We start from the raw sequence: 27,559 nt of genomic DNA, 5'->3' as shown, positions 1-27,559 counted from the left end.
CCCCCTGACAGAGTCCCTCCCTCCCCAAAGCTGCCATCCCGCCATGAGGCAGAATGTATGCCTAGAAGGGTGATGTAGGCACCAATAGAGGTGGCTGTGCCTGAGAGCACTGTGGGAACTCCCTGCTCCTGGCATTTGGAGATGAAATCTGAAAGGTCCCTGTTAGTCCTCCTTCAGGCCGGTGGGATGACCACAGGGGTGAGGCAGTCCTGCCCCCCTGGTGGGAACAAATGGTGGGGCTGCCAGGTGGGATCTAACCAGCCTGGACAAAAGGAAGCAGTGTGACCAAGCCATCTGTCTACACAGGAAAACCAGAACCACAATAAGCTGTGTTAGTCTTAGGTAAGCCTAAGTGGGTATTTCATGTTGTTATTGGGTCAACTCTTGCTACTTTTAAGCAATTTTTGCTACCGTGTAGACCCAGTGGCTCCCATCTGTAACGTCACAAGAGTTTTGCAAGATTATTTTGGAAGGCCTAGGGATAGCTCATGTGGATCTGCCTACAACATTCCCCTTTCGTCTTCCTCCTCATTTTGCCACAGTGTGAGAATTTAACAAGAAAAAGCTGCTGAAGGAGAGGGACGGGATCAGGAGAGACAGAGAGAAGGGATCAGAGCTCCAGGTGGGAGTCAGAGTCCAAGGAATCAGGTTGGAGCTGTGGGACCTTGGCACGATGCAGGCAAACTGGAAAATGAAGATGCATTTGATGGTCCCAAAGGTGACTCTAGTTTTCGATTCCAAGTGCCCAGGACAAAGGTACCAAGTCACCTCACACATCAGCCCATGAATGTCAAGTCAAAAGAAAAAGGCACAGGAGTTTCTCTGGGGTGGCCTTCCTTCCAGCCCATATTGCCATAGGCCATCCTGATACCCCACCTCAACCCATTTTCATTAAGTCCTAACAGATTCTAGGATGTGTCACAGGACTCTGAGACCCCCACTCTACCAGCTCAAACTCTGACAGGAAAGCAAAGGCCAAGATTTCCTATGAACAACACATCTCTATGTTTAAGGAGCTGCTGGGGGCAGCAGGTGCCCCTGTCTGCTGTGACCTCATGACTGAGTGATCTGAAAACTGTGCTGAGTCTTCTTCTACTCCCCTGGGTGTAGGTGCCATACATCTCAAGACCAATGAAAGCTTTAAAAAGAATACATATTTAATGGAACCCAGTAGCATCATTGCATAGATCCTGGCCATCAAATTTTGCTTTCAGTGAGGTCAAAGCAAAACTCCATCATTTCTCTGAAGGGCAATTGCGGTGACTGTGGTCTGTCACAGAAGAAGCAGGTCTCAGAACCACTGATCCTCACCAAAGACACAGCCAGAAATAAGTGCAGGGTAGACCCACATAACTCTCTCTTCCGCGAGCAAGGACGTGATCGTGGAAAAATTTATTTTCATCATTCCTTGTTTCACACTTGGCATTTGAGCTTCATGGATGGAGGGAAGAAGAGAAGATGATGGACTTGAGAAAACACACAGCTTCATGAAGACCAGGGTCAGGAAACAAAAGGTTTCGATAAACAGGAGACAGCAAAGATAACAAAGGAACAGAAGAATCCGGAAGTTAAGAAAGTTTAAAAAGGAGAAAGACGTGTGAAAATTGGGAAGTTAGCTCTTAAGATAAGACAGAGAAGCCAGCTGATCTAGGGCAGTTGATAACGAGTACCGATAAAATGAAGCTGCTACTTCCATAAAAAAAAATCCCAGCCCAGCTCAGTGGCATGTGCCTATAGTCCCAGCTGCTCAGGAGGATAAGGCAGGAGGATTGCTTGAGCCTAGGAGTTTGAGACCAGCCTGGACAACATAGTGAGACCCCCTCATCTCTTAAAAAAAAATTCTGAATCAAATTGTAGGCCTTATTTAGTTTTTTGAGAAATCTTCCAAAGGAGAAGTCACTATATCAAAAAGACACCTAACGTGGCTGTTTATCACAGCACAATTGCAAAGATACGGAATCCACCTAAGTACCTATCAACCGATGAGTGGATAAAGAAAATGTGGTAAATATACACCATGAAATACTACTCAGCTGTACAAAAAGAATGCAATAATGTCTTTTGCAGCAACTTGGATGGAATTGGAGGCCATTACCCTAAGGAAAGTAACTCAGGAACGAAAAGCCAAATACCAGATGTTCTCACTTACAAATGGGAGCTAAGCTTTGGGTACACAGAGGCATACAGAGTGGTGTAGTGAACATTGGAGACTCAGAAGGGCAGAGGGTGGGAGGAGCATGAGGGATGAAAAATTACCTATTTGGTATGATGTAAACTATTTAGCTGATGGGTACAATAAAAGCCCACACTTAATGACTGTACAATTCATCCATGTAACCAAAAACCACTTGTACCCCTAAAGCTGCTGAAATAATTGTTTTTAATTTAAAAAATTCCATGCTTTGGAAATTCTAGGACAGGGGAGCCAATCGGGCACTGTTCAGAGCAAGCAAAGAACACTCACTTGCTAAATGTATCCCCTCCCTGCTGTCCCCTGTGCCCCTTGGCTGGCCAGAGACCTTACCAACAGAGCTGGACAGCACCCCCAGCCTCTCCCAGCTCACCTTATCTCATCAATCAAAACTTACCCTGTGTCTCATTTTTTAAATGAAATAACCTTGGGCTATAATGGGTTAATTAGTTAATCAAATCTATTCTAATTCACTAATTGGCTCATATGTCATCTATTTGAGAAAATTGTACATTAATAGCCACTTCTTGGCTGTTTGACAACTGCTGAGTCACTTAGTATTTCAGGACCTCCGTTTTCTTACATTAAAATAATGGGGGGAATTAATATCTAAGAAAGGGGTGATATTTGAGTTGAGTCTTGGAGTAAAATGGAGTGGGAGGGCTGCAGCATGCTGTTTTTAAGATAAGGCAAAAGAGGAGAAAGCGTGGTTAAAGGAAATGAATGTAGCAGCAAAATCGCCTGATAGGCTCCTAGCTGAACGTAATTATTGCTGCATCCTCAAGGGATAAAAAAGAGCCATGCAAAATGTCCCAGAGGGGCTTGGACTTCCTATAATGTTTATTAATCATCTTGATGAAAATGGAAAGTCTACATTGATTAAATTCACTAATGATCCTAAACTGAGCAGAGGAGTAAATTCCAGAAAGGATGGATTTATAAGGTGAGTAGTAATATTAATCAGCTCATCTTCATGGAAAGGGTGGCAGTAAATGAAATGGGATTTGCTATAGATAATGGCAACGAGGTACACCTGGGGGAAAACTATAATGAGCCCAGATTCAAACTAGGAAGGTGTTATTTAGGAAATAATAAAGGTAAGAGAGCTCTAAAGTGGAGAGTGAATAATAAATTAAAAACAAGCTTAAAATAAGCACTCATTATGGATTACAATTTCACTCTCAGCACTTTTGCAGTGGGGTGGTGCAGAGGAGGTGAATGTGAATGGCAGAGATGGAAGCAGGTTTGTACTGTAGCACTTATATTTTACAGGTGAGGATGCTAAGCCCAGAGAGGTTAGGTGTAGACTGACTAGGTCAAGGTGGAAAAACCCTGTCACACTGGTAACTCTGTCCCTTGCAGTGGTGGCAGGAGATCATGATTCCTTCTGACAATCTTAATTTAGCCTCAGAATCCTCAATGCTGCACTCTAAGCAGTCTCTGATTACTTTGCTCACAAAATATTATCTTTTGTCATCTCTAGCTTATATCATAGAGGTAGACGTTGGCAGAGCTGTAGCTAAAAACCTAGATGTCCTGAATATCTAGTGCTTCTTTTTCACCTTATACGGTCTAAATTCTCTACAGCCAACATTGACTATGACTTCAAAAGTCAAAGACTCAGAAAGCATAATTAACTTCTTATCCAGGATTCTGATCTTGGTGTCCATCATCTTGGTTTAAGTTTCCTTAGACAGCATTTTAAAATCTCCAAAATTGAATATATAGAGAGAGAGGTGTTGAGAAGACACTTAGAAATAGTAATAGTTTTGAGCCAGTGAGTTTTGTGCCCCTGGGGAGTAACATAAAGCATGTTTAAAAAGAAGTCTATTGAATTCAAGTAACAAAAATTAAACTTCCACCTTAGGCATTTGACAAAATTAATGACCCTGTTAAAAATTCCCTGAGACTGATTAATGCTTCTCATATTTGTTTCCCTCCTGGGGAACAGAGTGAATTTTCCAGGTGCGAATAGAGCCACGTAGAGGAAAGTCCTGTGTGTGCTGGGTCAGTTTAGTTAGGTGGGGGCATCAACCTAGGGAGGAGGGGAAGGAGGGGAAGATTGGTCTCAACAGAATTATGAAGCAGGTGAGTTTGGCCCATTCTCACTTCCTTTTAGTGTCCTTTCAGTTCCCTCTCCCCAGGAAGGCTCATGCTGCTCCTGTAAGTCTCTGAGTGATGTGAGGGCTACCCCTGTAAGGCTGAGCTGGTTGTGTGTTGCACAACTTTAGGGGACGCTATTCTCCTTTGGGAACTCGGTAATTTAGCATGACCAGCCCCCTGGCAGATTCAGAACAGTTCTCCACTTATTAGGCCTTTCCTTATCTTTCCCAGTCTTCAGTGGAAATCTACCTGCTATGTGTCAGATCAGAGTCATTTTCACATGGGCTAATGGGTCACTGCCCAAGACTTTCCTGAAGACCCACCCCATAGCTTAAGCGAATGAATTAAATAGTAGAACATTTTGGCATGTGCCTGAACTAAATCTCTCCTATGTATACTCTTCCAATGGTTAATGAATACCTCATAGGATTCATGAGAGATGGCATCCACATGCTTGATCACCCATAATCATAAAGGTTGGCTACCAAGATGTGTTTTTTTTTTTTTTGAGATGGAGTCTTGCTCTGTCACCCAGGCTGGAGTACAGTGGCGCAATCTTGGCTCACTGGAACCTCTGCCTCCTGGGTTCAAGTGATTCTCCTGCCTCCCGAGTAGCTGGGATTACAGGTGCGTACCACCATGCCCAGCTAATTTTTTGTATTTTTAGTAGAGACAGGATTTCACCATGTTAGCCAGGATGGTGTCGATCTCCTGATCTTGTGATCTGCCCGCCTTGGCCTCCCAAAGTGCTGGGATTACAGGTGTGAGCCACTGCACCCATCCCCAAAATCTCTTAAATAAGACTTTAATCTACCCAGCACTTTAAAGCTCGCAGAATCCTTTCCCACCATGCCAGAGTGTCTAGATATCAAGTGCTAGAGTCAGTTAATCTGGGGTTAGAGCCCCATCCCTGCCACTTGTTGGCCATGCAGAACAGAGTTAAGCCAATTACCTAAACTTTCCAAACAAGTTTTTTGATAGGACTAAGATAATGTATTTAGCATAGTGCTTGGCAAAATAAATAAATAAAAATTAAAAAACACATGTAATCTGCTATCCCTGCTATTGTTTTTATTTCAGATACGCTGTGGGGCAGGAAAGCTGGATGTTATCTCCTTTGTCTTGAGAATCCTAGGAAACAGAAATGATTTGTCTGGGGATACACAATCAATCCTTGTCAAGGCTGAACGTTAAACCTGGGCTTTCTATGTAAGGCTCCAGTCTTCTTCCCACCATCCCATGCTCTTATAAACCTAGTGCAACAGTTAACGACATGTGTGTGCCTCCCCATGCTGAATGGTTTATCATACACATGAGACGCACTAGTTGCTTTTTAACTGTTTCCTTCTCTCATACAATGCCTATGTTGACTTGCCGGAAACACGCAGGTGATAGCAAACACAGGGTTTGAATTTTCATTTTTTTTTCTTTTTTTTTTTTTTTTTTGAGGTGGAATCTCACTCTGTCGCCCAGGCTGGAGTGCAGTGGTGCGGTGGGCTCACTGCAAGCTCCACCCCCTGGGTTCACGCCATTCTCCTGCTTCAGCCTCCTGAGTAGCTGGGACTACAGGCGCCCGCCACCATGCCCGGCTAATTTTTTTGTGTGTATTTTTTAGTAGAGACAGGGTTTCACCATGTTACCGAGGATGGTCTTGATCTCCTGACCTCGTGATCTGCCCACCTCGGCCTCCCAAAGTGCTGGGATTACAGGCATGAGCCACCACGCCCGGCCAACACAGGGTGTGAATTTTCTATCTTCAAGGTGCAAGTCCACATGTCCTGGGTGTGGAATTGACATCTGTGTCAGGGTAAGACTGGAAATGTGCCTTTTCATCCATAGCTGCCATTGGGTATATTATTATCCTTCAGGGATCTCACTGACAGAGACGATGCCCATCTCACTTGCCAAGCAAACTAGTCCACTTGATCCTAACATAAACAGTTGCAGAGCTAACACAGGAGCCCCGGTGATGCAGGGACCTTTTTATACTCTATATCTGTTAGGCTGAAGGCTCAGGGACAGATCCAGATTTTGTGGGCCCCTATAGATTATTCAGTTTTGGAATCTTCTTTTTTTAAAAAGTATAAAGTCAAAATTAGGTATGGGAAAATTAAAGAGATGGAGAACAGACTAGTCGTTACCAGAGTTCAGGGATAGAAAACAGGAGAGAGAGATGGGTTTGTTTATAAAAGTGTAACAGGTGATGATGAAACTGCTCTGTATCTTGACTGTGGTGATGGGTACCTGAACTTAAACATGTGCTAAAATTGCATAGAACCAAACACACACATACAAATGAGGACATATGGCTTGGCGCAGTGGCTCACGCCTGTAATCCCAGCACTTTGGGAGGCTGAGGCCGGTGGATCACCTGAAGTCAGGAGTTCGAGACCAGCCTGACCAACGTGGTGAAACCCTGTCTCTACTAAAAATACAAAAATTAGCCAGGCGTGATGGCATGTGCCTGTAGTCCCAGCTACATGGGAGACTGAGACAGAATCGCTTGAACCCAGGAGGCAGAGGTTGCAGTAAGCTGAGATGGCGCCACTGCACTCCAGCCTGGTTGACAGAGCAAGACTCTGTCCAAAAAGAAACAAACAAACAAATGAGGACATATAAAATTGATGAAATCAGTAAGATCTGGATTACCAACACCAATATTCTATTCCACTATTGTACTATAGTTTTGTAAGATGTTACCCTTGAGGAAAACTGGATGAAAGAGATACAGGATCTCTATTATTTCTTCTCACAGCATGTGAGTCTAATAATTATTTCAAAATAAAACGTTTAATTTAAAAAATGGATAGAAGTAGAAACAAAATTTGGAAAAAAAATAGGCACCAGGTCTAGGAAGGTTGGTGCTAATGAGAAGCCTAGACACTTAAAAACTTCACTGGCTTCATGGCAAATCTATTCCTGACTGAAAAGGCAGTAGACTGATAGAAAATTAGTCACAATAGAGATATGAAACCATTTTAAGACCCACGAGTGAACGTGTACACTTCTAGGATTACCTTTTTTGATCACAAGGAAGGCTGCCAGTGTAAAATAAACGTAAGCTACTCACCCACGTAAATAGGTTGGCTCCACTCACTCCAGAGCCCCGCCTCTCTGCACATGGAGCTCACTGCTGCTCTCACTTGAACATCGTACTTAGAAAGATCATCAATTATTGAGATGAATGCATTGGTCATCATTTTTTCTATCTAAGTGGGGAAAAATAGCATTATAAGAATCTCTAGACACCTAATTTAGTTCTGCCAATTATCAGAATGGGAGGTCCTATATAGGTCCTGTGACTCACTGTACAGCAAGCCCTTTAAAATCAACAGGGCACATATTAATTCGTTTATGCTAGGTGCTTTACTGTGGACGTATTGGCAGTCACCCTTCAGTGGAACGCTATCTTGTAACCAACATATACGAAATGATCAACAGTCAAGATCCAGGTGTTCCTATCCAGGCCCAGCTGATGTTTCCAGACTGAAAGACTGGAGTGGCCTATGCTAGAATGCATTATTCCCTCACCTTGTCCCTCCATAATCTATAGTCACATTACTAAATAATATCACATGAATGCTAGATTGTCTAGTGTTGAAATGAAGCTATTTTCTCATGAATGAGCCCTTCTTCTTTTTCCTTCTACTGATCATGGTCGCCACCATCCAGCTAGTCCCCTGTGCCAGAGATGTGTTCCTGACACCTGTATCTTGAATACCCCCGGAGGTGTTTCTCCCTTTTTTACTCCAGCCCTGTGACCGTTGCCTATTTTAGCTCTTATTATCTTTTGCTTGGACCATTGCAGTAGCCACTAACTGATATCATATGTCCGTGTGGCCCCTCCCCACTCACATCCAGTTTTCATGCTGCTACCAAAATTCTTCTTTTACTCTGCAAATGTAGACATATTTCCCTATTGTGTAAAACTATACACACATGAATATACACACATGTATATTCATACACGGTATGAATTTTCTATCTTCAAGGTGCAAGTCCACATGTCCTGGGTGTGGAATTGACATCTGTGTCAGGGTAAGACTGGAAATGTGCCCCTTCATCCATAGCTGCCATTGGGTATATTATTATCCTTCAGGGATCTCACTGATAGAGACAATGCCCATCTTACTTGCCAAGCACACTAGTCCATTTGATCCTAACACAAAAAGTTGCAGAGCTAACACAGGAGCCCCGGTGATGCATGGACCTTTTTATACTCTATATCTGTTAGGCTGAAGGCTGAGGGACAGATCCAGATTTTGTGGGCCCCTATAGATTATTCAGTTTTGGAATCTTCTTTTTTTAAAAAGTATAAAGTCAAAATTAGGTATGGGAAAATTAAAGAGGTGGAGAACAGACTAGTCGTTGCCAGGGTTCAGGGATAGAAGAGAGGAGAGAGAGATGAGTTTGTGGCATCCATTGCCCATAGTCATGGTTTTTAAAAAAGAAGCCATTTCTTTATTTTTTAGCAAAATCTTATAGAGCCACTCTGGGAGAAGTCACAGTGTCAAATATAGAGTCATGATTTCAGTGTTGGTCTTATGTCCAGGCATCCAGGCAGACTGAATTGCTTGCCACTTGACTGAAAGAACCATACTCTCTCAAGCATAAAGTTACTCCTTTTCCTAGGCTGGTGCAAGACAGGAACTATTTATTACTGGCTTGTGATGGGCTAAATACAGATAAAATTATGACTGCCATTTGGAAGTATTGATAGCAATTTGACATTGCCATGGTATCCAAACACATGATCAGTGAACTGACACTTTACATGTCTTTGGCTATATTTAATTTTTTCTAGTAAATCATTTTTATTGTATTTGACAAAAGCACCAATCTATGGTAGATTAGACATTACAAAAACACACGCACACACACATGCACACACAGTCCTTCAGTATAAGTATTTTGGGATGCTCTGGCTAAGAAAGTCCTTCTCATGTTTTCTCACCAGACTAGTTTCTCTTCATCCTTACAGATTCCATTCAATTCCTCTCTGCAGAGCAGGCTCTGTGCCCATACCCCCATCTCTAGCTGTACCGGCTTTTCCTGTGGGAGGGCAACCCCAAGGCTGGGCAAGTATGTCACAAGGTTGGGTAACATGGCAGAAACAGTCTTATTTCTCACAAAGAGGCGAATTTGTAATAATTTGTTGAATCTAATTGAATTGGCTTTGTCTACTCTCTATAAGACATGAGTTGGAATCCTATTTTTTTTTTCCTAGCTTTGTGACTGTGGGAGAGTTACTTCATCTCTTTTGCCTCACTTTCCTATAAAATGGGAATGGTAATTGCATCATAGAATTATGTGAGGATGGAATAAACACATCATAAAGCTTGACACATAATTAATGCTCAAGAAATGTTGATTGGCTTTCTTCTCAGTTCCTTTCCCCTTGAAATTTTTGTCTATTAGTGCTAATGAGTTTTTTTAATTGTAGTAAAATACATATAATGAAATTTACCATCTTAATCCTTTTTAAGTGTACAGCTTTGTGATATTAAATACTTTCACATTGTTGTGTCACCAATGTTCAACACTCTTTTAATCTTGCAAAACTGAAACTCTGTACCCATTAAACAATACCTCTCCATCCACCCTCCTACCAATTCCTGGTAACCACCATCCTACTCTGTTTCTATGAGTTTGACTATTTAGCCTCATAAAAGTAGAATCAGACAGTATTTGTCCTTTTGTGACTGACTTATTTTGCTTAGCATAATGTCCTCAAGGATCCTCCGTGTGGTAGCATGTGTCAGAATTTCCTTCCTTTTAATGCTAGATAATATCCTATTATATGTATATGCTGCATTTTGCTTATCCATTCATTTAATGGGCACTTGGGCTGCTTCCAGCTTTTGGCTATTGTGAGTAATGCTGCTATGGACATGGGTGTACAAACATCTCTTTGAATCCTTGCTTTCAATTCTTTTGTATACATAACCAGAAGTGGAATTGTTGGATCATATGGGAATTCTATTTCTAATTTTTTGAGAATTCATCATACCGTTTTTGTAGTAGCTGCATTATTTTAGTTTGGTGTTTTTTTTTTTTAGATGAAGTGTTGCTCTGTCACCTAGGCTGGAGTGCAGTGGCGCAATCTCAGCTTACTGCAACCTCTGCCTCCCTGGTTGAAGCGATTCTCCTGCCTCAGTCCCCGCCCCCGAGTAGCTGGGATTATAGGCACGTGCCATCATGTTGGCTGATTTTTGTATTTTTAGTAGAGATGGGGTTTCACCACGTTGGCCAGGCTGGTCTTGAACTCCTGGTCTCAGGTGATCCACCCACACTGGCCTCCCAAAGTGCTAGGATTACAGGCGTGAGTCACTGCACCCGTCTATCATTTTAGATTTTAACCAGCACTAGTACCAGTGAGTCTGTATCTAATCCTTTGTATTACTTTCAACCAAAAGTATGTTCTTTCAAAACAAAAGGCCAGTAAGATTTGGTTTATGTCTATTTGGTTATATCTATAATACCTGGGTAGATTAAGTTAACTTTGACCTTGTTAGTACCAAGCTGTAACTTGGTTGCAGTCACTGAAGATAATTTTTTAAATGTTTCTAAAACAAATGTCTGTCATCAAATATTGGAATGATCTGAGTAATTACCTGCAAATATCCGTTCCTTGTATTGTGTATTTTTACTTCATAATCAAAGCAATGGATTGGAAAGGCAGACACTGGTTTCTCCCATTGGATAGAGAGACGAGTTCCTTCAATCTCTGCTGTGACATTCAGTGGAGGATTTATTTGATCTAAGTTAGGGAATGAAAGATCCGTGATTTTTTTTAGAATCAGTGATCAAAGCTGATAACTCCAATCCACCCACACTTCTCAAGGCATTTCTAAGATACGCTTTTTTTCAAATATTTACCATCAGGACTTAATCAACTGATTTCCAAGCCACAGGAAGCCAGTGGCCTCCCATAATACTCTTGTCTTATAGTGCTGAAGAAGAAGAGACCCTTTCTGGAAACTACAAGGATTACTACTCCAAATGGAGTTGAATGCTTGAATCTCTTCCCCCTCAGCTCATTGCAAGACTCACCCACCATCCCCCTTTACTACTCAAGTTGTACCAGGCCCAGAATAAACCTGACCACTGAGAGAACATTTCCCTGGACCTTCCCCCAAGCCCTGCCTCTTCCCAGTAGGTATGTGGCCCTGAGCAAATCACTTCCCCTTTCTGAGATTCAGTTTTTAATTTTAATTTCATTTTGTTTACTGCGTCTTTTGTTTTTTGTTTGTTTGGGGGATGGAGCAGGAAGCTTCAGTTTTCTTTTGCATCAAAAAGAATGGATTGGGGCTGGGCGTGGGGGCTCACGCCTGTAATCCCAGCACTTTGGGAGGCTGAGGCGGGCAGATCACAAGATCAGGAGATTGAAACCATCCTGGCTAACGTGGTGAAACCCCGTCTCTACTAAAAATACAAAAAATTAGCTGAGCGTGGTGGCAGGCGCCTGTAGTCCCAGCTACTCAGGAGGCTGAGGCAGGAGAATGGCGTGAACTCAGGAGGCGGAGCTTGCAGTGAGCCAAGATCGTGCCACTGCACTCCAACCTGGGCGACAGAGCAAGAAATCTGTCTCAAAAAAAAAAGTAAGAATGGATTGGGCTACATTTGTCTTCACTTAGGACTCTAATGTCCTTTCCCTTGAGATCTCACTTGATTGTCTTATGGTCCCGTGAGGTAAGGGGAAATGAATTCTTAATGAGTGTCCTTGTCTTAGGTAATATGACTTAGATCTCACAATTAATAGGGACAAGCTAAGAGTGGAATCCACTGGCTTCAGAGTCTCCTATTCCCTATGAAGAAAATTCTTAACCAAGAAAGTACTTATTTATTTTAGTAATCCTAGGAATTAGCCTCAATAAAATGAAAATCATAAAAGAAAAATGAATTCCTGTGGTCTGTACTAGATCATATCCGTTTTCATATTAATATCATTGTTTCTTAGGTCTTCCTCAGCATCTTTTATTGCCTATTTTCATGAAAGTGACATTTTTAGTTCGCCTAAGAAATATACTAGTGGAGAGAATTGCATAACCTCTTTAGTAAGGGCTCTGATTCTTTACACAAAGTTATATTCCATTGGATATAGATATGTCACAGCCAAATCATACCCTCTAAATAATATTGTAGTGTGTTTATTAAACCTTTATGCCAGGCACTGTTCTAAGCACTTTATCATTAGTAACACAATTCTCACAAAAACCGCACAGGAAGTATTGATTCCTCTCCATTGTTTCAGATAAGAAGACTAGGCACAAAGGAATGATCAGCTTGTCCAAGGTCACTCAGCCAGTGGTGGAGCCAGGATCCAAATCCAGGCAGTCTTGCCCCACAGCCCATAATAACCACCCATCATTGAAATCTGGAATCTCCACAACTGAGAATGCCATGTGAGAGCGCCTGATGAGTTTCACTAATAGAACTATCTGGGATGAGGGAGAGTGTCTTCTTTATTGAGAACTGAGCAGATGAAACCATGAATAGAATTTTTAGAGCGGAGAATTGCACACTGAGAGATATTCGAGCTGCAGAACATCCAGGAGATGGGCCAGAACAGTGAGAAATTCAGAGAGAGAGATGGTAGCCTGGGAGAAGGGCTTCTGGATGGGAAACGTGCTGACTGTGAACAGCTAAGAGAGGCTATTCTATAGGGAAAGGACTCAAATCACCTGGGGTGGCACTAGTCCATCACAGGACCCAGGGGCAGAAATTTCACAAAACCTGTCAGAACTCATGAAATATTAAATGGTCTCTTTTAAGCAGCTAAATTCACTTTTTCTGGTGCAGTGATTCTCAACTGGGGGAAATTTTACCCCTTGAGGGGCATTTGGCAAAGTCTGAGACTTTTTTAAAAGTCACAGCTCAAGGACAGAGGGGCATACTACTGGCATCTAGTGTGTAGAGGCCAGAGATGCTGCTAAATATCCTACAGTGCCCAGCACAGCCCTCCACAACACAGAGTTATCCAGCAAAAATCATTGGTGGTGTTGGGATGGAGAACCCTGCCCCAGTGGTTTTCAAACATGGGTCTGATGCTTACTTGGCATCAGAAAAGTAGTAAAACTAGGTGATCTTTATAACCCTTCCCTCCAGTGCTAAGATTCTGAGATTCGGTTATTTTAGCTTTGGGTTAAGTCGATCTTACCAATAGCGTGAAGGGCAAACAGCTGATCAAAGGGCTTGATGGCAGAGTGCTTGCTGGAGCCATTAACAAGCACCGCAAGCCAGTCACGCCCTTTGCTGAGGATAAAAGTCCTGGGAAACCAGCATGCGATATTTCTCCCCAGTGTGTCTTTGCTGTATTCTTGGCATTCTTCAGTCCAAGAGCCATACCTAAATTGGAACATTCACGAGTTTTATGAGGTTGCAGGAAACAACCATTTGCCTAAGTAAAAATAGGCACAGTACTAACCTATAGTAGAGAAAATACTGCGTGTCCTCAGGGGCATCTGTGCCAACAAGCCAGGTGCAGTGAAGGGAAACTTGGTACGACCTTAAATGTGAATAATTATCTGCTGTAGTGTTTGTGGTGCAAGTTAAATTCACAATTGAGGTTCCAGGAGACCCTAGGTAGTCAAAAATAAAAAGAACAAAACATTGCCATGGTAAACTCTGAATTTCATGCTCTTTTGGAACTATAGTGACGTGAACATCATACTCATCACCAAAAAATAATCATCTTCACTTTTTTTTTTCCCCTGAGACAGAGCCTCGCTCTGTCACCCAGGCTGCAGTGCAGTGTTGCGATCTTGGCTCACTGCAACCTGTGCCTACTGGATTGGAGCGATTCTCGTGCCTCTGCCTCCCAAGTAGCTGGGATGACAGGTGTGCACCACCACACCTGGCTAATTTTTGTATTTTCACCAGAGCTGGCATTTCACCATGATGGCCAGGCTGGTCTTGAACTCCTCACCTCAAGTGATCCACCTGCCTCAGCCTCCTAAAATGCTGGAATTACAGGCATGAGCCACCATGCCCAGCCATCATCACATATTTCTAGAAACCTACTAACTACTAAAGGCCAACTTACTTGAGATACGGAATTAGAATTATAAAGTCCCCATTTCTGATATTAAAGAGCTTCCCAGCTATTTTGTTTGGGGCTTGCGGGTGGTGTTTGTGCAATAAATGTGTGGAAGTTCAAGTGAAGTACAATATATTGTCATTTGGAGGTTGATGTCCAGCAACTTTGGTGCTCTAATGCCACATTTGTTAATAACTAGCTATGAGACATTGACCCCCACTCTTCTGGGCTCTGTATTTTCAACTGTAAAGGAGAGGGTTGGTACAGGAAGGTCTTGAGTACCCCTTTCCATCCTAGAATTGTGTGATTCATTAGGTTGTATCCAAATTCTTCATGAGTTACACAGATTGCTGCTCAGAAGAAATGAGTTTTGACAACACTGCAAGATTGCAGACTTTGCAGACTTGATGCACATTAGCATGTTAAAGTCCTCTTTAATATACAAGGACTTTAAGAAAACCTTGAATTGGCCAGGCACAGTGCTCATGCCTGTAATCCCAGCACTCTGGGAGGCCAAGGCGGGTGGATATCTCTTGAGCCCAGGAGTTTGAGACCAGCCCAGGCAACACAGTGAAACCTCATCTTTGCAAAAAATATAAAAATCAGCCAGGTGTGGTGGCATGCACCTGTAGTCCCAGCACTTTGGGAGGCTGAGGTGGGCAGATTGCTTGAGCTCAGGAGTTTGAAACAAGACTGGGCAACATGGCAAAACCCCAACTCTACAAAAAATACAAGAATCAGCCAGGTGTGGTGGCACGTGTCTATAGTTCCAGCTACTCGGGAGGTTGAGGTGGGAGGATCACTTGAACTGGGGAGGCCAAGGCCGCAATGAACCAAGATCATGCCACTACACTCCAGCCTGGGCAACAGAGTGAGACCCTGTCTCAAAAAACAAAAAAGAAAACTTTCAGATTTTTATGTATTATTATTATTATTATTATTATTATTATTATTATTTGGAAACAGAGTTATTCTCTCACCCAGGCTAGGGTGCAGTGGCATGATCTCAGCTCACTGCAACCTTTCCTCCTGGGTTCAAGCAGTTCTCCTGCCTCAGTCTCCCGAGTAACTGGGATTACAGGCACGTGCCACCACACTCAGCTAACTTTTGTATTTTTAGTAGAGACGGGGTTTCACCATGTTGGCCAGGCTGGTCTTGAACACCTGACCTCAAGTGATCCACCCGCCTCGGCCTCCCAAAGTGCTGGGATTACAGGCGTGAGCCACCGCACCTGGCCAAGATTTTAAATGCAACCTTTTTATGTTTGCTTCATTAAGGATTTCTCAAATTACGTGACTAGAAAGGCTCGTTTACACTTCAACCTCTTGTTGCTGTATTAACTGTTGGTCTTTAAAACACACTGTGGGAAACACTGGCCTTGTTGGTGGTTGCTCAGAGAAGGAAACAAGGTCTTGCACCCGGGCCGGGAAGGACCGCATCCAAGTGGGAGCCTTGAGAGATAGAAGGGGGTCTTTTGATCGTAGCTTAAGTCAGCTGTAGATCATTTTTATCACTGTCAGCCAGTGTCTTTCAAGAAGCAGAGGGAGAAGATGATGTGAGAGAGCCTCTTATTACCTGTAGAGAAGTTAAAGATGGATTTCTTCTTTATATCTGTGCTTTTGCACAGACAAAAAGAAGAACTACCTCAAAGCAAATTGACTTATTCAGTTCATTTATATATGCATATATTAGGTTGATGTAAAAGTAATTGTGATTTTGGTCATTACTTTTGCACCAACCTAATATATATTTGTCCATGCACCAAATGACCAGAAAGTCCACACCCAAGTACAGTATTTTAGAGATCCTGACAACTCTCTGTCTTATAGTTCTCATCCAAAGAATCATTTTATGTGAATTCTACTTGGTTCAAAACAAATAATTTTTATCAGTGTCATCCTATATTAGAGTGCTCAGAGGATAATTAGAATTGTAGAAATGTAAGCTGCAAAGTGCCTCATAGGTAAAGTCCAGTTATTCATTATAGAAAGGGGGATAGTGGTTTGAGGTAAGCCACATACAATAACCCATATCTGTGATCCTGTATCTACCTTGGATTAGTTTCTGTACTTGGGATCAAGCCCATGCAGATTGGCTGGTATGTGGTCTAGACAAGTTATAACAAGTAAATGGGGCCGGACACGGTGGCTCACGTCTGTAACCCCAGCACTTTGGGAGGCCGAGGCGGGTGGATGGCTTGAGGCCAGGAGATCGAGACCAGCCTGGCCAACATGGCAAAACCCCATCTCAATAATAATAATAATAATAATAATAATAATAATAATACAAAAATTAGTCCAGCATGGAGGCACACACCTATAATCCCAGCTACTCAGGAGGCTGTGACATGAGAACCACTTGAACCCAGGAGGCAGAGGTTGCAGCGAGACAAGAACACACTACTGCACTTCAGCCTGGGCAACAGAAGGAGACTCTATCACAAAAAAAAAAAAAAAAAAAAAAGTAAATGAGAAGATCTTTATGATTCTATTATAAGTCACCAACACAATTCAGGAGGCGTGGTCTTTTCAGCTGGTGATATGACAAGATGGTTGTTTGAAAATTACCCGTGAGCTCAACTGGCCAAGACAATGGTTACTGAGTGCACCCACATGTCCCGGGACTTGGTAGCCTGCTTCTCCTCTTTTCTCTCCCCTATTTCTGTGCGCACTTAAGTGTTTGATCAGAAGTATTACTGATTCTAAGTATCAGAAACACCAACTTTCCACTGGAGGCCAATGCAGAGACGGTGGATATTTCTGCAAGAATATGCCAGATGGAATTCAGTTGGTTATGATACAAAGTGGCAGCAGCCTTGGTTAGGATGTTGTTGATATGGGAGAGTACGTGACAAGACCGCGTGGCTGACTAAAGAAAAGTGAGTTAGTGTTAATTTTTCTACTTTTCCATATTTGCAAAGTCCAAAACATACAAACTGGAGTTTTGGAGGCCTGCTTTACCTGGTGGGGCATGAAGTTCAGCAGAAACCCAGCTGCTGGCCAGGAGCGAGTGGTCGTTCTGCAGGATGGTCCGCACACTTGCTGAAAAGCCTTTGTGGAGGATGGTTACACATTTGCTTTCAGTGATTCTGGTTTCATACTAAAAATAAAACCCACAAGTCATGATACATAAAAGAGAACTAGCCTTAATAGAGCTATTTTAATCAAATATGCATTTTCTTCTGCTTTTTAAATGATTAGTAAGATGCAATGAAATAGTTTTGCTAGGAAAAAAGTCAAAACAAAACCATTGTAATAACAACATAGTAATTTCTCAATGACGCATGAACACATTATTCTTGTAAATACAAATGAAATATTACAGTGAAATTCCCTTTGACCACCATCTCCCCAGAGGTCAATGTTTGACAGAAAATTCTCTAGAATTCCATATTGACTGAAAAATAGTGAATATGAATCACTTCTCCCTTTGTTTGACTTTATTGCACGCCTAATATGTAGCAGGTGACTGAATGTAGCCCCGAGGTAAAACTGAGGCTCTGAGAAGCTAAATGACTTGTCCCAGGTTGCAAAGGCAGGAAGTGGATGAGCTGGGATTTGAACTTGGTTTCCCTGACTCTCCACTCTGCCTGCTCTCTTCTTGTTTTACTAGGCTACTGTCTCCTGTTCTGTTGGTAATTTTAGGGGAAACAGAAAACCAGTATCCAATCCATTGTCCCTAAAAAGTTACTAAACATTCTTCCTGAAGGGAAAGAATCATCCGAAAGTTAAAATATTCTGCGATGCTATTTAACGCTGAACAATACACCCAGCACTAGCACACAGGCATTCTTACAGAGACACTATTCTACTGGTAACATAACAAAGAGCCTGTCAGTAATTTTAATTTTTTAATCCAAAATTTTATTTGACAAAGAAAATGCAGTCAAAATGCATATTTATTCTCAATAAGGATATCCATTAGAATAAACACTTACGTCATCTTCTTTTGGAGCATTTATTCTCACTTGATATTCTAGATTAGCATTCCTTTGCTCTTGATCAGGATTTGGTTTCCAATGTAGAAGAACTTGAGCCAAACCAGTAACTTTAATGGTGAAATTGACAGGTGGGAGAAGTGAAACTGTTGATTCAAAGAATAAAGAAACAACACGATGTTCAACTGGACATAGACAGCACTTTTAAAACTTTTTGAATATTTGTTGCCCTGCAGATGCTGTCCTGGACCTGCCAGAACCACAGACACAGTTGCTCATGCGTGCCTGTAACATCAGGGCAAAGAGAAAGTGGCCATTTCTACCCGAGTAGCTAGGACTACAGGCACATGCCACCACGCTGGGCTAATGTGTTTTTTGTTTTGTTTTTTTGTTTTTTTTTGGTATTTTTAATAGAGACAGGGTTTCACCATGTTGGCTAGGCTGGTCCTGAACTCCTAACTTCAAATAATCTGCCCGCCTCGGCCTCCCAAAGTGCTAGGATTACAGGCATGAGCCACCACGCCCGTCCTAGAAGAGGTTTCTTTAAAACTGTTTTTAATATCTTTTTTACGTTGCCCTTGTCCAGGTGTTTACCTGTAATACCTATATTTTTATTGAAATATGAACATGTTACTATATCACTATTCACTGTAACCATAATTTTCAAACTGAGAGTCATTATCCATTAACAGGCAATAATAACAATGTATTGGCTTGTGACCAGAATTTGTAATAATGTGGAAGAAAAATAGAATAGAAAATATCAGTGTGCATCAAACATAATAAGAGCTGTTTCATGAATGTCGTTTCCACTACATAAAGGTAGTTATATATTTGTATGTGTGCTGGTACATAATGTAAAAATGTATTTACCTCTTATTATGAGTCACAGACAAAAATATTTGCAAGCAAACTTACTTAAAAAGGGCTTTACAGAAAGAAAAGGTTTCTTCTCCCCCCATGAGCCACTCTCTGACTTTGCTTTCAAAATAAAAGCTTTTGTTTAATTACAAAATCAATATCTACTTATTGAAGAAATTTTGGGAAACACAGATAAGCAAAAAGAAGAAAATAAATTTTTTAAAATAATTGTACCACTAAGAATGGCATTAACCTATGAAATATTCATTATGTTTTTTCTCGGCGTATATTTATGCAATTTTTAATTTTTTTACTACAATTAGGACAGTATTGTGCACACAATTACAAAATCTTCTTTTATTCATTTACTAAGTTATCAGGATTTATCCATTGACCTTAACAGACTTCCACACCTCTACATCCATGTTTACCACATGAGGATTTTTAGAGCTCTGTCTATATTGCACTGTCCATTATGGTAGCCACTGGCAACTTGTGGCTATTGAAATTTTAATTAATTAATTAATTAATTTTTGAGACAGAGTCTCACTCTGCCGCCCAGGCTGGAGGGCAGTGTTGTGTGATCTCAGCTTACTGCAACCTCTGCTTCTCAGTTCAAGCTATTCTCCTGCTTCAGCTTCCCAAGTAGCTGAGATTACAGGCATGTGCCACCACATCTGGCTATTTTTGAATTTTTAGTAGAGTTGAGGTTTCACCATGTTAGCCAGGTGGGTCTCCAACTTCTGACTTCAAATGCTCCACCTGCCCCGGCCTCTCAAAGTGCTGGGATTACAGGTGTGAGCCACTGCGTACAGCCTAAATTGATTTAAATTCATTACCTTAGTTGCACTATCCATATTTCAAGGGCGCAATAGTCACATATGGCTAGTGGCTACTGCATTGGACATTACAGAGATAGAACATTGTCATTACCATAGATAGTTCTGCTGACAATGCTAGACTGGGACCATGTGATGATTTTCCTTAAACTCTGTCATCACACCAAACACATACATCAACAAATTTCAGGACAAAATGCAGTGGAAGTTTCTTCATGTTTGGTCATGGGGCCTTCTAAGTACTCCCTTGTGTGGGAAGACATTCCAAATGCGACCACTGGCGCCAGCTTTATTCCATGGTGCCTGGAGGCCCGCACTTTGACTTTGATTTCCCACTGTATGCATCACATTTGCATTTCAGCCAACATTGTTTTCTTAAAATATAGCATGTTTAAAGCATCTGTCTTCTGATGGGGGTAAATATTGTCTCATAAAAATCCATATATAATGTTCTAATCGACAGTTTAAGAGAAAGTAATGTTATCCTTTTACTAACATACTTTTAAAAATAAACGTTATTGAAATGAATAGAAGGTCCTTACTCTTGTCTTCAGGAAGTAAGTCAGCTTGCAGTATCTCAGTGGCCCCCAAAAGAATCAGTAATACAGGTGCCATGATGATCATATCCTACAGAAAACAGGGGAGATATCAAAATCATCTTGTTGCTATTTTTAAGAAAAACTGATAGCTGCTTTCTAACATAAAATGTAGTCGTTTGGCCATTTAACAAACATTTATGGCATACTTGTTATGTGCTAGAAGTACAAACATGACCAAATCTTGGACTTTGCCCTTCTGATGTAGATTCATAGTTTGAAGGACAGAATGAAATATAAATTGATAAATGTAAACCAGTTGAAAAACTGCCCCAATAAAGGTGTGTATGGGGTACAATAGGAGCAGAGACTTCTGATTTGCCATATAAAGGGTGAACTAGAGTCCTTGACACACACAACAGGGAAAAGACTTTCCTGGTGGAACCCAAGGTATGTGCAAAGCTGGAAGAGAAGGAAACAAATAGGAGGGCATTGCTTTTCGGTAAGAGACCAGAGCAGATCTTTGAACAGCAGAAGTTCTAGGGTAGTCAATAAAAGAAATAAACAACATTACCATTTTCACTATGAGGATTTAAAGATGAGTGAACATGACAGGAAACTTCAATCTAAAACAATCTGTAGCCTGAGAAAGAGAAACTTTGTATCACCAATCCAGAATCAAGTTGTGGTACTTTGACTTTGAAGAGTTTTTTGTTTTTGTTTTTGTTTTTTTTGTTGTTGTTTGTTTGTTTTTTTTCTCCCTCCCAAAGGGAGCAGGTCACAAAAGAATTGAAAAACGTAGTGGTAGACCTGGGGAAAATAAAGACAGTATTTCTATCTCCTTGAAACAATTGGGCAATGAGAAGGAATTTAGAGCTGGAAATATGATAACCCAGCGTGAACACACACAAAAGTCTCGGCATCCTGTTCTACGTGTCAAAGAGGAGAGTCGGTGATCTCTTTCTGGGAATTGTAGATGAGAAGTCTTGAGTTTTTCTTCTGCACATTCTGAAAGTCATATTTCATAAGAACTTAACTAAGGGCAAATAACACGCATGGCTTTCCCCTATGTTGTCCTCACTTTTACACAGGAGTTCTTCCTGCTCTTGTACCACGTGCTCCCCCCTGAGATTTGATACCAGACACATGTGGCTGTTATACATGATGGAAATCCCTTCCACGGACATTATTCCTTCCCACGAAGGAAAGGAGTCTGAAAGGTGAAATAATTTGCCAAAGATCAAACAGCTGTTCAGTAATGGAGCCTAGACCCAATCTCTGATCTTCCAGTGGCAAAACTTATGCTCTGTCAACTTTATGGTACTAATTACAATGATTTATAATTTCAGTTAAAACATTTCTTTAAGTGGCTTGATATTTTCCAAATATAATTCCGGTAGAACCACAGGAGAGACCTGGGCTAAATGAATACCTCCAGGAAATAGCATAGAACACTCTTTACTTCATTATTACTTCTTAAATTATTACTTAAGTTGCTACAATTACTGCTGAACTTACTAATGAAATTGGTAAAATGCCACAACAGCAGGAAAGGATCGGCGTATAAATCACTCAATTCCTTTTCAAATAAACTTAAGTACTGTTAATCAGAAGTATGCCAGTTTTGATTTTAAAATCCTGTTGATTTTTCTCTGAGGATTTCACATCATGTAGAAATTAAAAAAAAAAAAAAGATGACGATGACAACAAAAGCAGGTACTCTATAATTTTTTAAAAATTTTCACAAGTGAGAATTTTAATGAATTAAGGGAAAACACTAGTAATCTACTAAGCCTGAGAAGCAAAGATAAAAATTCCTTAAGAACAGCAACGAAGATAGCTTCCTCCTTAAGTTATGAAGGTGATTTCTTAAAATGTCAGCATTTCCTGAAATAATATTAAATATGCTCTCATTTTGCATTAATTTTCAATAATAGAAATTCTAGGTCAGAAAAAAATGCAAAAGTAATATTTCTTTGTGGCTTTCACTGGCAAAGTAAAACTATGTTGTGAGTGTACTTGTAAAAACAATAAACGTGTATTTATCCTTTGCAATTAAATTGTTGAAGTAAATAATAAAACTGTTGAATATCTCAGTGGAGAGATAATTGAATATTTTATATAAGCAAGCACTCTCCCCTAGAATTTGTCATGTATTCTGATTTTATAGCTGCTAAAAATAGAATTGTTTTTCAAATTTAATCATTCAAAAAATTTTTGAGTATTAGTTTTTGGCCATAAATAACTAGACAACTTTTTCATGTCTCATTGCTGTATTTTATATTTAAAAAGAGATGTTTTGAACAAAATCAGTTGTCCTATAGGCAGCACAAGGTACTCAATAGGGGTCTAAATATTAACAAGAATGACAGTTTTTTTTTTGTGAGTCAGATAAATTTTACATAAGGTCGAATATTACTAGAGCTTCAGGATTTGATACCATGTTTTCTACAATTCTGCTCACTCTCTGTGGCCCCTTAATACTTCTTGTCCCTGCTTAAAACAACAACAATAGCAACAACAACAACAACAACAACAAATCTCTTCAGGCCATTTCTTTAGTCCAAAGATACGCTGTTATATAGATGTCAACTGGGTCATATTTCACTATAAAAGAATAGAGTGACTTCATTAGCTTAAACGTATATATCGACAATATGTTTGACTCATTCCTCTCATGGCTACCAATTAAAATCTAGCAGAAAACCATTAAATTGTTAAGATGCAAACTAAGCAGAATGAAGCAACTATAGATTGTTTATCACTAGGAATACATGCTCAGTCTTTAAGAGAAGTCATGATCTCATGATCTACTTGCTCATATAACATTTCATCGAGTCAATCTAAAATTCCTCAAGTGCTCTCTAAAAATCTAGTTTCTGATAGGTGTTAACGTTTTTTGAAATTTTGGAGAAAACAACCACAATCTCCTTCTCTATAGGTGTTTCTAGGAAGTTTGGTAAAATTTTGACAATTAGCAGTGGATTTCCCCAGTGTTCTTGAGAACTGGTCAAATTCTACTGAAGTTCAGACTTACAAATATTTTCCCCTCTTTTTTTCCCAACTTATTTTTCTGCCTGGGGTATTTGTTTTATAACCAAATTTATACTGGCACCCCTGTTTTTAAAACCTTTTTGAGTCAACTGTGGTAACACCTAATTCCAGACTCAACCTTAGTGGCAGAAATTGTAAAGCAACTGAGAGGATTCATGCCCTTTTAGGCTTTTAAATATAAAGAGTTTACTTTCTCTTTTATCCTGTACAGTATAATCAGCAATAAAAGTTATCTCTTGGGGGATGAAGAATAAATAAACCAAGGTATAAACTGCAGAAGACATGTTTACCTAGGTATATTGCATTACCCCCCAATGAAAAACTGCACATTCCTAAATATATAAATGAATAATAAGGACCACTTATCATGCATGCAATTTTTTTTTTACTACTACTGTACTTTTGATTAAATTTCTGAAATAGTCCTAAAATATAACTCATGAGTTCAGGTTGTGGCTGTAAACATAAAACTCTCTGTCAGTCCAAGTGGAAATGGTGTTGCCACCTTGAGTATTTGGAAAAATAGAAGAAGGAGTTTGCTACAAATATCCCAGTGGTTAAATATTCCTGCCAGTTGCACACAGTGCAATTTGTCATCTCACATCCATGCTCCTGGGCGTACCTGTCTACAGACGATCCTCTTGTTCCGATCAGTACTCAACAGAAGATGGCGAGGACCGTGTCTGTCATGTCTATGCTCGTGGCTGCAACCCCAGCATCTAGCACAGTGTCAGGCACAGGACCGATGCTCAGTGTGCCTGGCCCTGTGTGGAATAGAAGCAAATTAGTGCACAGCCCTAATGTGCAATGTGCGGTGAAACCTAACAGAGGAATGAGTTAGGTCAGGAGTGCAGCAGGCTGGGGAGTGTGTAACAAGCCTGGCCCACTGTTGGTACTTTGCCTAAAAATTTCCCATGCAGTGTTTCAAGTAATAAAAACAAATGAGGTGATTTAACTTCTAAGACTTTATTATGCTTTGAAATGCAAACTTGTAACAAATAGCTACATAAATTCCTTTTTCCATAACCATGAAAGAGGACATATTCACTTAAAATAGAAATCGTACCAGGTAATAAAATGTTCAGTATGGTAATTCATTAAAGCAAGTACTAAGTATATTATTCACACGGCTATAAAAGCAACATGACTTTTCATGTGTTTATTAACTTTAGGCTCATGGGTATTAATCTGATTTTTCTTCTCTCTCTGTCTCTCCTTTTTTCCCTTTTTTTGGTTCCATTTCATCCTTTTTTTCTGTCTACATGGAAATATGCTTACCTTGCTTTAGGTAAATACATTAGTGAACACAAAACCAAGTGAAATATTTCAGCAAATTTGGGTATATTTTATATACAACGAAACAATCTTGGAAATCCAAGAACCCCTACCAGAAAGAAAAAACAGAACGCCTCCTTCAGTTAGATAAAGTGCCTCTCTCTACTTTTTGTTGTTGTTTCTTCATTTGTAGATTTCTTGCTTAACTCTGAAACTTCCTGAGATATTTTATTAAACCCTATACCCTATTTTGGAAACTCATTTATTTTCTAAGAAATCTTGGCAGAATATATGTTCTCATTTTAATTGCATAATTATCTGGAGCAATGGAAAACAAATGTCTTATATTTATATAAGCATTAACAAAACCACAGGTGTTGTTTTAATATGACTCACCTTGCCACGGATTTGCACATCTCAGTTACTGAGCCAAAACACAAGAATAGAATGCTATACCCAGAATCAACATGACCTGCCTAATAATGCAAGTTTAACAGGACCATTATTAGTTCTGTCCCTGCTAATAATAATAGAATTATAAGGAGTTTTGTTTCCCCTTTTTGTTGTTTACAAGTTTGTCATATATTTAGAAGTCATTGTTTCTTGCTTTTCCTAACCCTCCTCCCCACCCTGGGTGTAGTAAAATTATTAGGAGGTGGAGCACAGTGTATTGTTACAGCCCATGTCACAGAAAAAAGATATTTATTTGCTTACTCTGTGGTGAGTGAAGCATTTGATTCCCACTTACTGAGAAGTGCGGTGGCCATGCGATCAGAAGCAGCGGCAGGGCATTGAGAATGAACCTTATCTCTGGGTGCACTTTTTAACTTGGAGGCGGTTCTTCACTCTTTCATCATCACAGCTGTAATGGTTAAAAACTCTCAGGCAGCTTCCTTCACGATGGGATGGCAACACGTTTTCTCTAAGCAAATATGGAGGAGGATTTGTACAGAGCAACTATGCAGGAGCTGAGCTGGGACTCCCAACAACCAAACTGCTGTCAAATGAAAGAATCTCTCGTCCAGATAGCCATTATCTGATAACTGTCTTGTCTGCATTTTCACTCTCTTTCAGAGTTGGTTTGCTCTCTTCAGGAGTTGGAATTAACTTTTACTCATGGTGACAAGGTAATCAAGTTTTCTGTGGGTACCTCTAAAGCACTGCATTTCTGTTTTGTTTTTGTGCCTTGTTTGGCTACAGTAGTTACTGTGCCTCTATATCCTAGGCAACACTGACACATGATTTGATAGGAAATAAGGCCTGAGGAGTATCCTCTCCCTGCTCACTAGGCAATAGCAGCAATTCTCTGACCTTAGAGAACCGCCGTAGCTCTTCTCTGCTTTGTAAGCAGGTCTGGTACCCTCAAGTAAATATGTGTGGGGAATGTGTTTCTGGGTGTGATAAATTGCTGCTGTCTGTCACCTGAGATCGTCCTACACAAACTGTAACAATGGCAAGTGTTGGTCTGTGGGTGCACCCAAGACCACCTTCCTCACATCACGCCCATTGTACCACCCAGCTGTCTTCAGAATGCTTCAATTTCAGCAAACCTCCTTGGCTTTTCCTGTCCTTTGTTCCATTTCTGTTTGATTCCTTCTGGGGAATTTCGAGGTGGCCAGCTAGCAAAGCTGGCTTAAAAAAAGTAGCTTAGCGTGTGAATAGATAAGAATAGTGCTTATTGTATGACCCAAGGCAGAGAGTAGTAAGTAGTTGCCTCTGGAAGGAGACCTTCAGTCTAGCCTAAGGGATGAGTGATGCAGGATTCCCTGTCTCCTTAGGAGCCGGTTGGGAGAGTCTCAGACAGAGCAGATGCAGAAAGATGGCTGCCCAGGTTAGATCAGTGGTTCTGTTTGTGAGATGATAGGCAAGCTTCTTGGAGGAAATTTCCGAAAGGCTCAGTGTAGGAGCTGTGCAAGTACAGTCAGCGTGTGTGCCTGGGGTTCCCAAGGTGACCATTTTAGCAGTTGCCAAAATGAAACCGGAGCAATTGTTGTCAGGTTGAAAATTGTTGTCAGACCTGAAAAATGTGATTTTCCTTGGGGAAAGGGGCAGTAAAACAAGGAACAGAGAGAGTTCCATTTATTTGCTAAGAGGCACCCAGAAAAGTTAAGATATAGTATCAACCATCTGGCCTACTCTTTTAAGTCCTGCACATCTGTTTATACATGTAACATATTTGTCACTAATGAAGCCTTAAAAATACTTATTAATCATTGTGAAGACAGTAATTTCTAGCTTAAAAGGCTGCTTTAATGGTCTCTCTCTATATATATATGTATATTTTTTGAGACGAAGTCTCCCTCTGTTGCCCAGGCTGGAGTGCAGTGGCACAATCTCTGCTAACTGCCACCTCTGCCTCCCAGGTTCAAGTGATTCTCCTGCCTCAGCCTCCCGAGTAGCTGGGATTACAGGCACCCGCCACCACGCCTAGCTAATTTTTTGTATTTTTGGTAGAGACGGGGTTTCACCATGTTGGCCAGGCTTGTCTCAAATTCCTGACCTCAAGTGATGCACCCGCCTTGGCCTCTTAAAGTGCTGGGATTGCAGGTGTGAGCCACCACACTCAGCCAATGGTCTGTATATTTCTTACATTCATTTACTCAAATATTCATTGAATGCACCTATGCACTATGCTAGGCATGGTGAAGGGTATAAAGAAAATTAGATCTGGCTACTCCTTCCATACCACCTTCCTGGGTATATGATCTTTAATTAATTACGCC

The 27,559-nt window shown here is 40.7% G+C and overlaps 1 protein-coding gene across 3 annotated transcripts in view; it reads right to left on the bottom strand.

Annotated features, from left to right (window-relative positions):
- Positions 1 to 26,015, bottom strand: part of IL5RA (interleukin 5 receptor subunit alpha) — a 44,660-nt gene extending 18,645 nt beyond the window's left edge. For all 3 annotated transcript variants that reach the window (XM_063630723.1, XM_063630724.1, XM_063630722.1), the window contains exons 1-9: positions 25,585 to 26,015; positions 24,184 to 24,325; positions 20,514 to 20,598; positions 18,272 to 18,417; positions 17,295 to 17,433; positions 13,722 to 13,875; positions 13,455 to 13,642; positions 10,909 to 11,054; positions 7,365 to 7,503 (exon numbers count right to left, since the gene is read on the bottom strand). In XM_063630723.1, the coding sequence (XP_063486793.1) occupies positions 7,365 to 7,503; positions 10,909 to 11,054; positions 13,455 to 13,642; positions 13,722 to 13,875; positions 17,295 to 17,433; positions 18,272 to 18,417; positions 20,514 to 20,595 (994 nt within the window). In that variant the 5' untranslated portion in view covers positions 20,596 to 20,598; positions 24,184 to 24,325; positions 25,585 to 26,015. The remainder of the gene's footprint in view (positions 1 to 7,364; positions 7,504 to 10,908; positions 11,055 to 13,454; positions 13,643 to 13,721; positions 13,876 to 17,294; positions 17,434 to 18,271; positions 18,418 to 20,513; positions 20,599 to 24,183; positions 24,326 to 25,584) is intronic.
- Between the last annotated feature and the right edge of the window lie 1,544 nt (positions 26,016 to 27,559).

This window comes from Symphalangus syndactylus, chromosome 21, assembly GCF_028878055.3.
Source record: "Symphalangus syndactylus isolate Jambi chromosome 21, NHGRI_mSymSyn1-v2.1_pri, whole genome shotgun sequence".
NCBI classification, from domain to species: Eukaryota; Metazoa; Chordata; class Mammalia; order Primates; family Hylobatidae; genus Symphalangus; species Symphalangus syndactylus.
The sequence above is the reverse complement of the archived record's forward strand: the minus strand, read 5'-3'. Positions and strand labels throughout refer to the sequence as shown.